This window comes from Trichoplusia ni, chromosome 12 (assembly GCF_003590095.1).
Source record: "Trichoplusia ni isolate ovarian cell line Hi5 chromosome 12, tn1, whole genome shotgun sequence".
NCBI classification, from domain to species: Eukaryota; Metazoa; Arthropoda; class Insecta; order Lepidoptera; family Noctuidae; genus Trichoplusia; species Trichoplusia ni.
In genome coordinates, this window is record NC_039489.1 from 1404968 (window position 1) to 1419882 (window position 14915).

General features: G+C 36.4%; 3 protein-coding genes across 3 annotated transcripts; 2 read left to right on the forward strand and 1 right to left on the reverse strand.

The window, feature by feature from the left end:
• The first annotated feature begins 26 nt into the window (after positions 1–26).
• LOC113499152 lies at positions 27–2662 on the forward strand. The gene is made up of 2 exons (XM_026879500.1): positions 27–455; positions 1018–2662. The coding sequence occupies exons 1-2, from the start codon at positions 248–250 to the stop codon at positions 2289–2291; spliced, it is 1482 nt and encodes a 493-aa protein (XP_026735301.1). The 5' UTR covers positions 27–247; the 3' UTR covers positions 2292–2662.
• Positions 2663–3198: 536 nt separating this feature from the next.
• Positions 3199–5589, forward strand: LOC113499574 (leucine-rich repeat-containing protein 71-like). Its single transcript, XM_026880088.1, has 2 exons — positions 3199–3831; positions 4184–5589. Exons 1-2 carry the CDS (start codon positions 3642–3644, stop codon positions 5470–5472), a joined length of 1479 nt encoding a protein of 492 aa, XP_026735889.1. The 5' UTR covers positions 3199–3641; the 3' UTR covers positions 5473–5589.
• An 82-nt stretch (positions 5590–5671) lies between these two features.
• LOC113499575 (calcium-binding protein P-like) lies at positions 5672–7526 on the reverse strand. The gene has a single exon (XM_026880090.1). The coding sequence runs from the start codon at positions 7479–7481 to the stop codon at positions 6183–6185; it is 1299 nt and encodes a 432-aa protein (XP_026735891.1). The 5' UTR covers positions 7482–7526; the 3' UTR covers positions 5672–6182.
• Positions 7527–14915: the final 7389 nt, after the last annotated feature.

Genomic DNA, 14915 nt, shown 5'->3' on the forward strand with positions numbered 1-14915 from the left:
ACGAAACTCCAAAATCTAGAATGTAATATAAAACATTGTAATATAATATTAAAGCGTAATTCTCTGGTAAACTATAATTTACGCCAATACGAATACTGTTTTTGAATATATTTTGAAACTTTTTGCGTAATTAACAAACAATAATGACATTTGTGAAATAAAAAACTACTGTTTCGTCCTTGCATAAACAGTGGAATAATTTCAATTTCTGCTGATATTTTTTATAATTTATAAGTGTATTTATAAAATGTTAAGATCAGAAAAGGAAAGAGTGTTAATGCTCACAAGCACTAACCGTAGCAACGTTTTAGGAAGGCTATCGGTGGATTCAGATGTGCATGAAGATGTTCAGGGTTCAGGCATACCGACTCCTTTACAATTTGATGCATTTATACCTTGGGTTTGCGCACAATGGTGTGCCTCAAATAATGTTCTCGTGACCAAAATGAATCAAGGTTATTCAAATTTTATTTCTTATAAATTATGGGCTGAAACTACGTTGGTGTGCTGGATACCGTTTAAACGTTTAGTTTCAAATTTGCCAAATCATTCCCACCTTTCTTGAATTTTATCGATAACTAATATATATATTTTGTTATATTATGTAAATGTACCGATGATTCGTAACGTAACTGTTATATTTTTAAAGTTTATTGATTGCTTCAATAAACTTTAAAAATATAACAGTTTATTTCTGCCTTGAGCCATTTGACTGTTCAATCAGGCGTAAAACAACGAAGAGGATAATCTTTTATTGAATGCTTAGCTAGTGTTGTTGTTTTAACACTCATTGCTTTACCTAAATTGTAAGGCATATAATGTTCCAATGTTTATACTTTAGAGAGGAGAGGAAGTATATTGTCAATTGGCAATTTTTCGTCAAATTCTAAGTTATTCCATCTTATTACCAAATGTTCAATTATATAATTTTATTTTATACAACTTATTACTTTTCTACCTTATCTTCCGTTTTGGTAATCACTCTTTAACAGATTGATTTTATCTTTTCTATTTTAGAGGACTACGTTAGACAAGACATACGAAAATCTCGGATTTTTCGTAGAGGGAGACACAAGAGCGCAGCTCCACTAGTAGGCGATCATCATGGCTCTTCCGGATCAGACAAAGTATTCGAGTACGGAATGCATGACAGAGTTGTTCATATGAAAACAGTATATAACAATAAGCGAAAACTTGTCGAAGTAAGCATATCTGGATGCCCCTTCAAAATCTCGAGAAAAATTATTCACGCGTTTAGCCTCTGCATCTCATTTCATTCTGCTTGGAACCGACTCACTTTTCGTAGGGGTGGTCTCTCCGACGAGATCATCTACGAAATATCCAAATTACTCCCCCATTCGCATATAACAGAACTTTGTTTTGACGATTCAAGCGTTTGTCAGGGAAACTATTATATTTTACTTGAAATTGAGGCGCAGGTAAAATATTTGTCTCTAAATAGATGCAAAATAAACGACGCAGTTTGTGCTAAAATTATCTCCTGTATCGATTACGGATGTCCGTCTTCAGAAAGCCTTAGAATTTTAGAATTAGCGTCGAACGATATAACCGATGTTGGGGCTAAGCGTATTGGAACTATGTTGAGGAAGAATCGAACTTTGTTGCATCTCAATTTATCAGGAAACAAAATCACCGATAAGGGCTTCGAAGCCATCATCGGCTCTTTAAAACAATTTGCTTTGACCACCCAGGAGCAAATCGATATGAAAAGTAGAAAGATACGATACATGCAGAACAGAGCGATAGTGTACAACAGGTGCTTAGAAGAGCTGAAACAAGGTAAAAGTGAAGATGGCGAAAGTACAATAGGAAAGAAGAATATATTTAGTGTGAAGCGTATGCGAAGGAAATCAAAACGAATTCTGGACGAAAATTTGACGGCACAAGCGGAAATTATGACCACAGCCATAGTGGGAGATTTCAAGGATCCCTATTGTGGCGATAATGTTATCAATCAGGATGGTTACATATATTCGAAGGGTAACCTTATTTTTTCTTCTTTGAACATCGCATATAATGATTTGGAGTATCAGTCAATCCTTAAAATTCGGGACGTGGTAACATATCAGGCGGAGGTTGAAAAAGTTTTGCCTGAAACTGGTCTGATCCGGATTACGTTGGATGGGAACTGGATGCCCCCGAAGTGCGAGGAGCTTGATGTAATCGACGCGTGTTTGAAGAAAGTTATTTCTGATTTGACGCCTACGCCTCGAAAGACTCGAACATCATCGCTGATAAGAAAATTGATGTCGAAAACACACACTCAGTGATTATGAAAAGGTAATGTATAAGAAGAAGGCTGTTTGAGTTTTTTTATACTCCGATTTAGTAAGTTCGTTCATTCAGAAGGAATGAAGAAACTTTATTTTCTAAGACCAAAGAAATGACGTGGTTCTCAAAGCCTTACGATTAAGTACTGTTTCATAAGTTTTGTTTGGTTGTATACTGTATTTAGTACACCAGGTATTTAGTTATTAAATATATTTAAACTTTGCAGGTACAGTCAGGTAATCAGTTCATTTATTCACTTTAGATCTTTTAAGTATCAGAAATACGTTTTAAGTTTACGTTTAATTTAGTTTAGCATAATTGTTTGAATTATTGTGTACCTAATACTAATAAAGTGTATGTACAATATGAATGAATTGATTTTATTCCTAACCATCCTACCCTTATCTTATGTAGGGTATAGCCATGCTTTGGAAGAGTCAGCGGACCAACAACCATGTTTAAAATTATGTTATTGCAGTTGTATAAGTGTGATAGCGCACTACATGGCGTAGAGGGGTGTCTCTCTTCCACATCTGCATTAATACTCAATACTGAATGATTTATTGCGTTCCATAATATACATGATGGTCTTGAAAATGTAATGATACAGAACCATTATTGTTGGGCACAGCAATAACTTAGGAGAGAGGAAGCAGTAATAGCCTTATATTTAATAGTACACTTCAAAAAACTTATTTTTATCTTTCTATGGTAATTTTCCTTTATAAGATGGTAGGCCCCCACGATTGTCGTTCAGGGAAAGAGGAAGGTTTGACGCTGCTTGGTATATGTTTACACAGCAAAGTCAGTTAAAACTTTAGGACACACCTATTTCTTTGAAATCTGTGACTTGTGAGTGCGGACATGCCATATTTATAAACGAAATGGGGTACGCAACTAATATCTTTTGAACCTGTTATAAATTACTCTCTTTTATGTTAAAGGCATTTAAAAGGATTACACACGCAGCAACAAGGCAATGCTAGTAAAATACGTTCAAATGATTTGTGTGAATGTTTTCCAAAACACTGTTTAAAGATTTTGAGTTTTATGATTCTTCAGTATAAGTACTGAGTAATCACAAACTCGCAAAGTATAAATACGATCTGTAAGTGCAGGAGAAAAAAAGAAACAAGACCTCCTTTTTCGGTGTAAGTTTTGATCAAGCAATCTATGAACTTCGTAGTCGTGACCCTTGATTGACATAATTCAAAAGTTGCACATACATCATTGGTCACATGAACATCTCAACAGTTTTTCATTGTAAAAATATACATTAGTTTTCATATATCGTATTTATAACATTTGATATAATTTAATTTTTTATTGTGTTTTTTTGTTCTTGTGAAATGACGCTGAGGGCGGTGTCATTGAGATCGTTTAAGCTAGATAAAGTAGAACTGACAAGATCATTACTCTCCCTCCGTTCTGAGGATGGGAAACCAGGGAAACCATTAGACTTCGATGAATTTATAGGAACATCATGCAAACACTTCGACTGCCCGATTTCTGTAACTGTCGGAAAAGAAATCAATCGAGGTAAGAATCTTCCGCTATATTATCCTTATGCAAAAATTTTGTTTGTGAATAAGTCGTTAGAGTGCCATAATAAAATAAAATTGAAGAGTTTGAAGCACCTGGAACTCCTGGTCCGAGTTGACAAATTATTTCAGCGTTCGATCTAATAAGTAGTCTTTTCAATTAAAGACGATACAATTATACCTTACATAATATTATAAAACGAGGAGTTGAATGGTAATGTTTATTAAAATACGTTATATATATTTACAGTAAAAAAACAATATTAAAAGTTAGTGGGTGCTTTTCCAAGCTGCATTCCCGATTTTCAGAGCCTCTCGTTCGTTACAATTCACTCCGTTTTAATTTCTAGATGCCGTATCTAAAAGTGGAAAGAAATATGAATCAAAATCAAAATTCAAACGCAAGAGTATCATCCCTCAGTTGACAGATATAGTAACTTCCGATGATGATACCAGGACAGAGAAGTCGCTAGTACTCGATGATCACACTTTACTTGTCATGACGTATTACGATCATTTGAATCGACTGACAGAAATACATATGAACAAATATCAGTACCATGCTATTCCGTGGGTTCTCATGCGACTCATAGCGTTGATAGCTCCCTTCAATAAAAATCTGCAAAAGTTTGTAATAAAGGGTTGTAAGGTTGATATGTACACCATTCATGAATTGAGTAAGTTGCTTCCCCTTACTAATATAACCGAAGTTTGTCTCGATCAATCACCTCTTCGAGAAGGCAACTACGACGTTCTTCTATGCGACACATCTTCTATACGAAGTCTATCGCTAGCTAGGTGCAATATAAATGATATTGTGTGTGAACGTATTGCCGCAAGACTGAAATACTTAGAGCCTGCTGAAAATACACTGGTTACTCTAAATCTGTCTACCAACTACATAACGGACGTCGGAGCTGAACATTTAGGAGCTGCCCTCAGAACTAATAGACATTTGCGGTATTTGAACGTAGCGGGCAATCAAATAACTGACGTCGGTGCAAACTTCATCTTTGAAGTACTTAAACAATTTCCTTTGACCTCAGAAGAAATAATAGCCAAGCGTAAGCGACTTGCGGATTATTTGAATAAAAAACAAGAACTTATCCACAGAGGTCTTTGTGAATTCAAACTGGAAGATCATACTTCAAAAAAGTCATCGAAAAGATCAGCGCCTTCGAGGGGTCACAGTGCTAGAAAAGAAAAAGTGAGAGAGAGTTTGTCAGACGAAGGGATGAAGGCGAAGGTGGAAATAATGGTTGCAGATATGATGGGGCCCTTCGAAGACCCTTTTGGCGTTGAAACAACTAAGGTGTTGAATGGGCATTGCTTCAGTGTAGGTAACTTAGTGCTTTGCTATTTAAACTTGGCTTACAACAACTTAACTTTCGCAAGCATTCAGCAGCTGATCTCTTTGTTATCATACCAGCAGAGAACAAAAACAGCTCGTCTGTGTGGGCTTCTAAATATCATTGTGGAAGGTAATTATTTGCCTGAGGAATGTAAGGAATTGAAGGATCTGAGTATCTTGCTCAAAAATATCCAGTGTTTTGGTGGTCGATCTTTGACAGACAAGATGTCAAACAAGAAGAAATCAACTGTTATTATATCCAACCAAGAGAAAGCACTCAGTGAATAAGAGAATGAGAGGGGAAATGAGATCGTGATGAGCCTGGTGCCTATTATGACATTGAGCTTTTTTTAAGTGACTTTTCACTGAGATCATTTGGTACGCGACTTCTAAGCCCTTGAAGTTTGTATGTATATAATTATCGGCGGGTATCGGAAACTGGTGTACCCTTGAAGAAGAATAAGGAACATCCCAAAACAATAGTGCGTACAGTTGCTTATTCGTTTATTGGATTACAATTGTGTATTTACAAAAAGTGACATTAACGTCTAAGCTTTTACATGTCTACGTTAACGTAGTTATCAGGTTTTTTTTACATTTATTTTTTCTTAATAACGAATACTAGTTTTGGTAACTTTCGTTTTGAACTACACTCAAGGAACTCTTTTAAGTCTAATTTTGATTTCACATTTTTTTTGTTTTATCTACTAAAGTTAAACATTAAAAACAAACTATCACGGATATAACAACTAAAGATATTATTTCTTATGATTATACACCTACTTATAGTTTAAACAAGTCAGCACCAACTTTTTCGTTTGTCAAAATTGTGCTTAATACTGGCTCCCGTTATTAGGGTATTTATTCCTAATTATTCGGGTATGTACTTACAACTACGTATCTATGTTTATGTAATATCGAATCCAAATATAATCAGGTACACGTAGGCTTTTTCCTAGTCTTTTTTTCCTGGCATTGCCTATATTTTAGGGGCACCTCTAGTTTCTAGGTGGGAGATATTCTCTGTTCGGTTTTTGAGCTGGTCGTCCTCGGTTCCCATTCTGGTAACCAGGCCCACTTGGTCTACCTGACGGATAGCCTTGATTCCCAGGACTTGATCCAGGGTAGGATGTGCTCGGTCCGGATCCTGGGTAACCAGATCCTGTGCTTCCAGGTCCTGTCGATGGTCCTTGCGGGCCGCTAGGGTAAGATCCTGGTCCTTGATAGTTTGGATAGTTTCCAGAGTTTTGGGATCCAGGGTAACCGTCAGACGTTCCCTGAGATCCAGGATAGCTCCCAGATGGACCTTGTGAGCTAGGGTAACCTCCTGATGAACTTTGAGAACCTGGGTAAGAGCTGGTCAATGTGACTGAAGGATATGGTGTTGTAGGCCCGGAGCTTCCCGGATAGCTTGATGGTCGTGAGGTACCTGATCCTGGATATGAAGACGGTCCCTGCGGTCCTCTATTTCCTGGGTACGAAGAGCCAGGGTAATCATTGAAGCTAGAAGGGTAGTCCTGATTTGATTGTGATCCTGTTTTAGAGTAGTCGTATAGTTTAGCGTTCAGTTGGTACAAACCAGGAGCAGACTCACAGGTGAACTGGTTCCACCAGACGCATACAAAGTCCTCTTGTGAGAAGATGGTTCCGTTTGGACAGAGGAAGTCATAGGTCCTGTTGTTTGAGCAAACGTGGAATACTTGGCAACGTGCGTCGACATCAGCATAGTAACCAGGTAACTGTTGAGACTTGCAGCTGAACGAAGTTTGAGGAATGTATGAAAGTACAGGATAATCAATTTCGGGTTCACCAGGAATAGCTGAATAGTCACCGCCTTCGTAGCTACCAGTGTCAGAAAAACTTGTAGTACCGTAATTAGAGCCAGGTTGTCCAGGATAGTTTTGACCTTGTCCGGGGTATCTTGATCCTTGACCTGGATACCTAGTAGGCCCTCGTCCTTGATTGTAGGAGTTATCGGACTGTCCGGGATAGCCACCAGAGGGCCCACTGGGGCCTTGTCCTGGGTATGACGAGCCGGGGTATCCTGGTCTCTGGTTTCCTGAGTTAGGGTAGTTTTGTGGTCCTGACGGGTAGCCTGTGGTTGGACCTCCGTTGCCGTTATAGTCGTCGCTCTGAGGTCTGAGGGAGTAGGATGGGGTGGTGCTGCCTGACCCGGGTGATGTCCCGGGCCGGCTCGACGATGTTCCCTGGCCGAAGGGTCGGTTGGGCCTGTTGTAGTCATACCCGTTCTGAGCGATGACACCGGCCAGCAGCACTGGAACATAATAAGTTGTCATTTATAATTAATTGTTTTATGATTTTTTAATTCTTATGCTACTATGTTTAATTACTTATTTTTATTTTTAGTCAATTTTCTTATTATTAGTACGTTTGTGTAATAATGTTTAATTTTATACCTATTTAAATGTTACTTTTATTCATATATTGTTTTAGCAAATTTAATTCATCTTTTAGATTACACTTATATTATATCAATTATAAAGCCGCTGTTTTATTTTTACTTCCAATTTGTTCCCAATATTTTAAATTTGCGCGTTGCTTATTTCATTCACCTCTCTTCCAATACTCATTTGTATGGAGGGATTAACACACCATAAGCAGTAGAAACAAATTAGTCCTAAACGCAACCTCGAAAATGTAGGTCACAAAACTAAAAAGGTCCGCACATTACAACCTCATTTAGGATCGGAGATGTTTATCATGTTCACCAACAAAGAAACACAGGCTGATTAAAACACTGGCATTACAACGTTAAGGCTGGAATACATTTAGTTATTTAGTACAACTAGAGAGGCAAGTTATCCGGATAATACTCGGAGTATGAGATGAATGTATCATCAAACATTAGGAATTCACAAATTTACCACGGCTGAAAATGTCGATCAGCCATTACATTTTTATGAAAAAGAAGCCGCGCCTCCCTTGTACCGAAATGACATTTCTTCAACCATTAGCTTCAATGGAAAACGCTCCAATTTATGGAGATGACATATCAATGTCACGTGACTTGTCGACGAGCATGTCATTTGCATACATTTGAGCGTTATTAAATGACGTTAAAGCTTTCAGAAACGCCATTTGCCTAGGAAGTAGGCTTCAGGCGCAATGAAGCTTGTTTTGCACAATAATTATTCAAAAGATTGAGACGCTAATAAAGCGATATCGTAACACGGTCTTGGTTGGAATCGAAAACCAAAACAAAATCGAAAACAGAACCGTATTTATTTCGGGAGTAAGCCTGCTGACTAGTAAGAGCGAAATTTGCTTCATTGAATGAGTTAAGTATACTCTCTATATCCGTTTACACGTTTCTACTAAGCACCAAGATAATGTAAGCCGGCCATTATGACCAATCGGGCTGGACCCTGCGGCACAAGGCACAATAGGCGATGTGATCGTGGGAGGATGAGCAGTTTCGCAACGATGACGTCACGCGATACACTTACCGTAATAGTGGAACGTTTAGGGAATGCGACCGTCTTTTATTTCTTAGACTCCGAAGTTATTAAGCGCTTAACTGTTTGACTCAAATGCGTAATAACACATGAGCGAGAGAGGTAAAGAGAAAAGTCGAAACGAAATCTACCCTATGGTCATCTCGGGGCTTATAGAAACCGTATTTGTTTTATTTAGTTGTACTTTTTTATATATACTTGGTTTCTGTTTGAACTGACGCCATACCATGAGTTTAAGTCGAAAAAAAGAATTTTTCATTTTAACTCGATGGCATCAAGGGTTGTCAAGGCAGGCGATGACTGAAGTTCGATACACTGAACTTACAAGAATAGTTTAACGTAATTTTCTTTGCTATCATGTATCTTACATCTAATCTAACTAACTGACCTCGACAAACTGATTTAGATCTTAAAGTTATTACTGTTAAACGCAGTCTTGGAAGAACAATTCAATCGTCTGACAAGCTAAAACAATTTGTTTAATTTCACACATGGTTTCATAAGGATGGATCTTAACTTAAAGTAGCGTTTACTTTAATTTGATACGGTAAATTATCAATTACATGCCTTTTAAGTTGTAGCTAAATAAAATGACTTAAATTTGTCGGTGAGGGGAAACTAGAAATAGTTTTGTTTTTACTTGTGATTTCAATGATGCTACCGCTATTCAAATTATCGTTATCTAATAGAATGCAAATTTTGCAAATAATATTTTGGGAATTTTGCCACATAAAAGGTAGATACTGAGTTTAAAAAAATAGTTCAAACAGCATAGTTATGAAATAACCAGATGATAAAAAATAATCTTATTTCATAAAACAAAAAGTAATTCTTCATTCAAAAGTGTCGCAAACTAAATGCTAGTGACGTGACACCCAACAATTTGTTGGAAAAACATTAGTTTGATTGTCTACCGCAAATTATAGTTGACATGATCTTACTCAACTGTGAATTGCGACTAACGTCTGTTACATTTAATGGGAGATGCGTTTGTTTCTAGTTCGCTAGGTCATGAGGTTTCTCAAATGTTCGGTGATTAAGGCGATTATGTAATATGAGATAACGTTTTTGTAAATACTAGCATAACATTTTGCATTTAAGTATCTACTTATCTACTTTTATGGTATCTCATATCATCATCATCATCATCATCCACAGCCTTTATCCTCCCACTGCTGGGTATAGGCCTCCCCTTTTTCGTGCCGATTTCTACGGTCCTGGGCTAGCCTCATCCAGACTCTATCTATCTCTTATAGGTAATAATAATTTTGAGGTTAGCTTCTTCTATTTTGATTTTGAAAACTCTGCAATACTTATTTATCATTAAATAAAACTAAAATTATCAATGATAACACAAGTTGCAAGGAGAAGTAACGGGTTTAAAGTCGTGTTCCTATTTCAAACAGGGAAGTGCTCTATATTCAAAATAGTTTGTTGCCTCAGTCTCACCGCTAGATGGCCCATCTATCGTGAGCGGCGTCACGATGCGATTCAACAATGGAACAAGGAAGATTCAAATGAAACCAACTTAGTAAACACTTGACAAGGTGTGAGATACAATTAAAAGCGACCTAATTACTTGACAATAAAGTTTAGTTTTACCTTGGCTTGTAGTTTCGGATCTGCACGTGTACGTTGGTCAGATAACGTGTGAAGATGCGATATTTAGTACAGTTTGTGTCGCCATTTCTTAGTTAGTTGTATAATCTAATTTGCAAATGGGAAAGGTTTACGTTGATACTAGGAGATGTAACACAGTGTTATGTCAGTAGCCTCAGTAGGTTAAACGGTATAGGTAACAAGACATTTACAAATGAAAAGATTACGCTGAATTGTACAATCAGAATCTGGTCGTAGCAGAAAATGGGAACTCTAAAGCCTTCAGAGACCCCTACTGAGATCTGTTAATAACATAAAAAATACACCGACAAACTTTCCTTCCTGTCTTTTTTTATTTTGGGTTGTCGCAACACGTCTTTTACTTCCATTTTGACCTGTCACTCGTCGCGCTACCACTCACTCCCTTTTCTTCCACACCACTTTTCACGCAATCCAACTGTCTTTCCTATTGCCTCCCTCTCCCTCTCCGTCCACATGTAAACTCATAACTCTTTGAGCGACATGCAATTCATCCCTCGTGTTAACCATAACCATAATCATACCAAGACAAACCCTTTCAAGTTTTTAGTCAACCGCCCCCCCTCATTTATAAAATCCTTACAGAATAATTTCTCGCTTGATCCATTTTTACTACATACTATACTATTGAAAACAAGTCTACCAACATTTCAAATGGGTTTCCCTCACCAGAAGCTTAAACATATGTGTTTGCGTCTACTTGCGATATAATTAAGCTCACGTTTAGAGATGTCTTACACTTGTTCATGTCTAATTAGCAAACAGCGATTCCGATCAAGTGTACTCTTCAGTGTGTGATTTTGAAATCAATTGTCGTAGGCATTTAGAGAAATTTGTTTAGCCGTATATTTTGGCAGACATCCTAATTAAATTAACCTTTTCATTATGTATCCAATCCAAACCAATTTTTACAATCCAGTTTCCAACATAACATTTTAACAAATGTTTGCGCTGTTCGATCGGTTGCCAATTTTTCACTTCGATCATGGCGTCACTAAAGTGTATGGATTTAAAGTTAAATTGTCATTCTGAAACACTTAACAATTGTAGAAATGTCACTTCCTATACAGGCTGGTTACGAAAGAAAAAAAAAAAGTGGTTTATCCTAAAAACTATGCCATCTTGTAGACATGAATGTCTGTGAAATAATGTATTGGTAAATAACATCTAAAGACTTAATGTGTATGTACCATATCGTACATCTTAAAATATTTCACAAGACGCATTAGACATGTAATGATATGGTAAATAATCTCACGCCAGGCCTCGGACAAATACTTGGGAACCAGTGCGTCATATAAACTATAATAATGTACGTATAATTATAATCTTTAACAATATGGCTATGAGAGTAATAGAAATATAATTGTCCTTGTCTTTCCCAGAATTGCCCTAGAATTGTCACTAGGGAATTTGAATGATTTATAAGTGTTCGATCTTTCTCTGTCTACTGGAAAGGATGTCAAAAAGCATTTTTGTCTATTCTTCCTCATAAGTCTAACTTCGATCCTCAAAACTCAGGTAAAGTGGCAAATGGTGAGTGAAAACCGACAAGTGCGAGTCGACACAAAGGGTTCTACACAAACAGGCTTAGAAAAACAAATCAGTTGTTGAATACACAGAACTTAACTATGGCTTGCTTAATTAAAAGCTTTTTCTTCGGAGGCATATTATTTGTTTTGCTTTAACAATTTGTACTAAGGTAATTAAAATAATTAACTTCTACTTTCAACTGACAAAATAAAGCTTTAGCTGCGTCACGTTGAACATAATTATTTAATAACAATAATTGGTAATTAGAAATTAAGTATTTGTCGTGTTCATATTACGCGATTATTGCCGGAGAAATTGCCTGCATTGTATTTTGTCATTTTCTATAATTCCTTGGCGCTGAGGTGAAAAGGTTACAAATAATGTCTGTACGTGTTTTGTTTTGAGCTATTTTCTCGTAAAGAGCTTATTTTGCATTCATACTAAGTATTTCTTACATAAAAGTTATAGATAAGCTGCGTTCCCAAAAAAAACATCCATCCATCGCTTGCATTTTGGTCAGCTGGAATTTAATTCTGATAAATTTATGGTTTTATTTATTTATTTATTTATTTATTTAATAATCACACTAATCTACCATTACAGGTTACTTAACCTAATGCGGTAGCTAGGACTTAACAAAGGTTTTTATTAAAGGGTATTTATGTGAACTAGGGTTTCAAAGATTGAATTATTATGCACATAGTTGCAGGTCTAGATTCCAGCGACTGTTTTAATATGTAATCTTCTGATAATTCTGATATGCATAGGCAATAAGTTAGCCTGATACACATGCCCATCATTGCTCCTCCTGGAATTGCTTGTTGCTTCATCCATGTCTATGTCTTAGCAGTACGAAAAAATAAGGAGCTGCTTAAATAATACGTTACGTTTCCTTTGGCGACCCACACGCCCAACAGAGTTCAGAAAATAAATATAAAAGAAGTACAAAAAGAAAAAAGAAGCTTAGGCGAAATTGAATTTTTTACACATGATATATTTCTGTTTCTTTATACATATAAACATTAAGGTTAATTGCTACGGTAATAAATATGATGGGTACACAATTTTTATTTCCCATTGGTTTATCTTTCACTTATTTGTACGGAACCAAAAGTGTGACACATTTGGTTTGCGGGAATGTCGTACCCTAAAATATCACACCCCAGTATTTGGGTACTAGGAGTATGGAGAATGTGGGAAAGATAAAAATCTGCTGAAAAATATGAACAACTTACTGCAAAACGTTGACAAACGTAGCATGGTGTTGGTGCTGTTACTCGAAGCTTAAACTAATTCTGAAACAACGTAAGAAAAAATATAGTTCATTAGTTTTTTAACCTAATCCAAAGTTCAATCAGTCGTTTACTTGGTTTGACACGTGCAGAAACTTGACTAACTTTCGGATTCCACAAGTTCTGTCTAAAGATTATTTTGTTCTAGTTGAACACTATACTTGTTGATCATATAGGTACTCGCAATTATCTCACAATTTGAAAAAAAAAGACTTTAAAACATCACGGTGTATCATTTTGTAAAAAAAACTCATCTTCAAAATATAACGCAACTGAAAATCAATCTAAAGAACAACAATAACCATAAATAATCATCAATCAGCAATAAACATTAACGAATGAAATGTACCATTAAAATATATGAGTTGCTTATTTATATTTTTTATTTATTTAGAATATTTAACAACCTCTATTAAGCTCTTGTAAACGTGCGATCCTCTACTACTGAGCCCTTAGCGATGTAAGTATCCTGTAAACACTTAACTATTTTAAAGAGAATTCTCTATTACTTCCAAAAGTGTCCGCCTGCAGGCATAGACAATTTACAGGGCTGTACTTGACATGCCTTGAGTTACTTATTCATGATTTGGAAACCATCTTTAGGTTATGCTGAACTGCTTGTAACTGGTGATTGTTTCTAGCAGTCAATTGTTTATAATAGATCTTTTTGGTAAATAAGGAAACTGAGCTACATTAAAAGGCTCTGAAGTCCAAAAAATATATAGTCCCAATGTTGGTTTGAGCTGAGTTGCCGAATTTCGATTCTAGAATTTAGAACCCAGGTTCCCTTACGTTTTCTTTTCCCGTTTTGGCAGTGGTGACTTTGAATTATTGAGAAGGTACAAAAAACTTAGAAAAAGTAGTTTTGCCCGCGTTGGGATCGAATCTGCACCGCATGCCTACAAAATTGCAAGGCGACCACGACGAGATAGAAGCACAAGTATTATAAATTAGGTAAAAAAAGAATATTACTTCACACTAAACTAATTCCGAAGACTTTACCATGATATACTAGAAGAAAACGAACGACTTCACCTCCCTAAGTATAAGGAATTAATATTTACGTATACAAAAGTGCCTACAAAAATATTATGGCCAATAAAAACATTTTACATTACTAAAGATATATGAAACGCACAATTTACTCTCGTATTCCATTCCTATTTCACATTCCGTCATCTCTCCTCCACCTTAGGCTATAGGACATAGTCTAATAGGTTCGGGCCTGTTCGAGGGCTGGCAGGACGTGACCGACGCATCACCGCGGGTCACGCAACTTTGAACCCATTTAGCTCTCTGTGGTGCGAAGATTGCTATTGCTACATTATTGGGATGGCTAGTGAAGTAGGTTGGCTTTTGTGTTTGTAAGGAAGGTGGTTTGTATGGATTAACGTGTTAAGTGTTGAGCTAAGTTATAAGACTTTTTAAGAGAAGTTAACTTTGGTCGTAAACGTTGTCATAAGAGTAGCTAGAAAAAAAAGCTGACTTGGGAGACCCCTATTATTATTCAATTTTTTCTACTGTGACCCGGGCATAAGTCTCCGCTTTTTTATTTTGTATCGGATTTTTAATGGGATCGGAATCGGATTTTTATTGCAGTTATTATTTTATATTTCAATGTTTTTCATAATTTACAAGAATCACTCCTTAGGTCTCTTGAAGAGCAAAGTAGAGCACATAAAAAATACGTAACATTTACAAAATTTAATTACATACGATTACAGGCACCGCTTATAAATCTTGTAAACAACTTTTCACCGACTGTTAATTGTCTTTTTATTACCGCATAAGA

What these genes read in the sequence shown, in the direction of transcription:
- LOC113499574 (XM_026880088.1), top strand. Translation starts at nt 3,642, where the DNA reads ATGACGCTGAGGGCGGTGTCATTGAGATCGTTTAAGCTAGATAAAGTA. An exon ending in CGGAAAAGAAATCAATCGAG is followed by an intron (nt 3,832 to 4,183) that starts GTAAGAATCTTC and finishes TTTAATTTCTAG; the next exon opens with ATGCCGTATCTAAAAGTGGA.
- LOC113499152 (XM_026879500.1), top strand. Translation starts at nt 248, where the DNA reads ATGTTAAGATCAGAAAAGGAAAGAGTGTTAATGCTCACAAGCACTAAC. An exon ending in CGTGACCAAAATGAATCAAG is followed by an intron (nt 456 to 1,017) that starts GTTATTCAAATT and finishes TTTCTATTTTAG; the next exon opens with AGGACTACGTTAGACAAGAC.
- LOC113499575 (XM_026880090.1), bottom strand. Translation starts at nt 7,481, where the DNA reads ATGACAACTTATTATGTTCCAGTGCTGCTGGCCGGTGTCATCGCTCAG.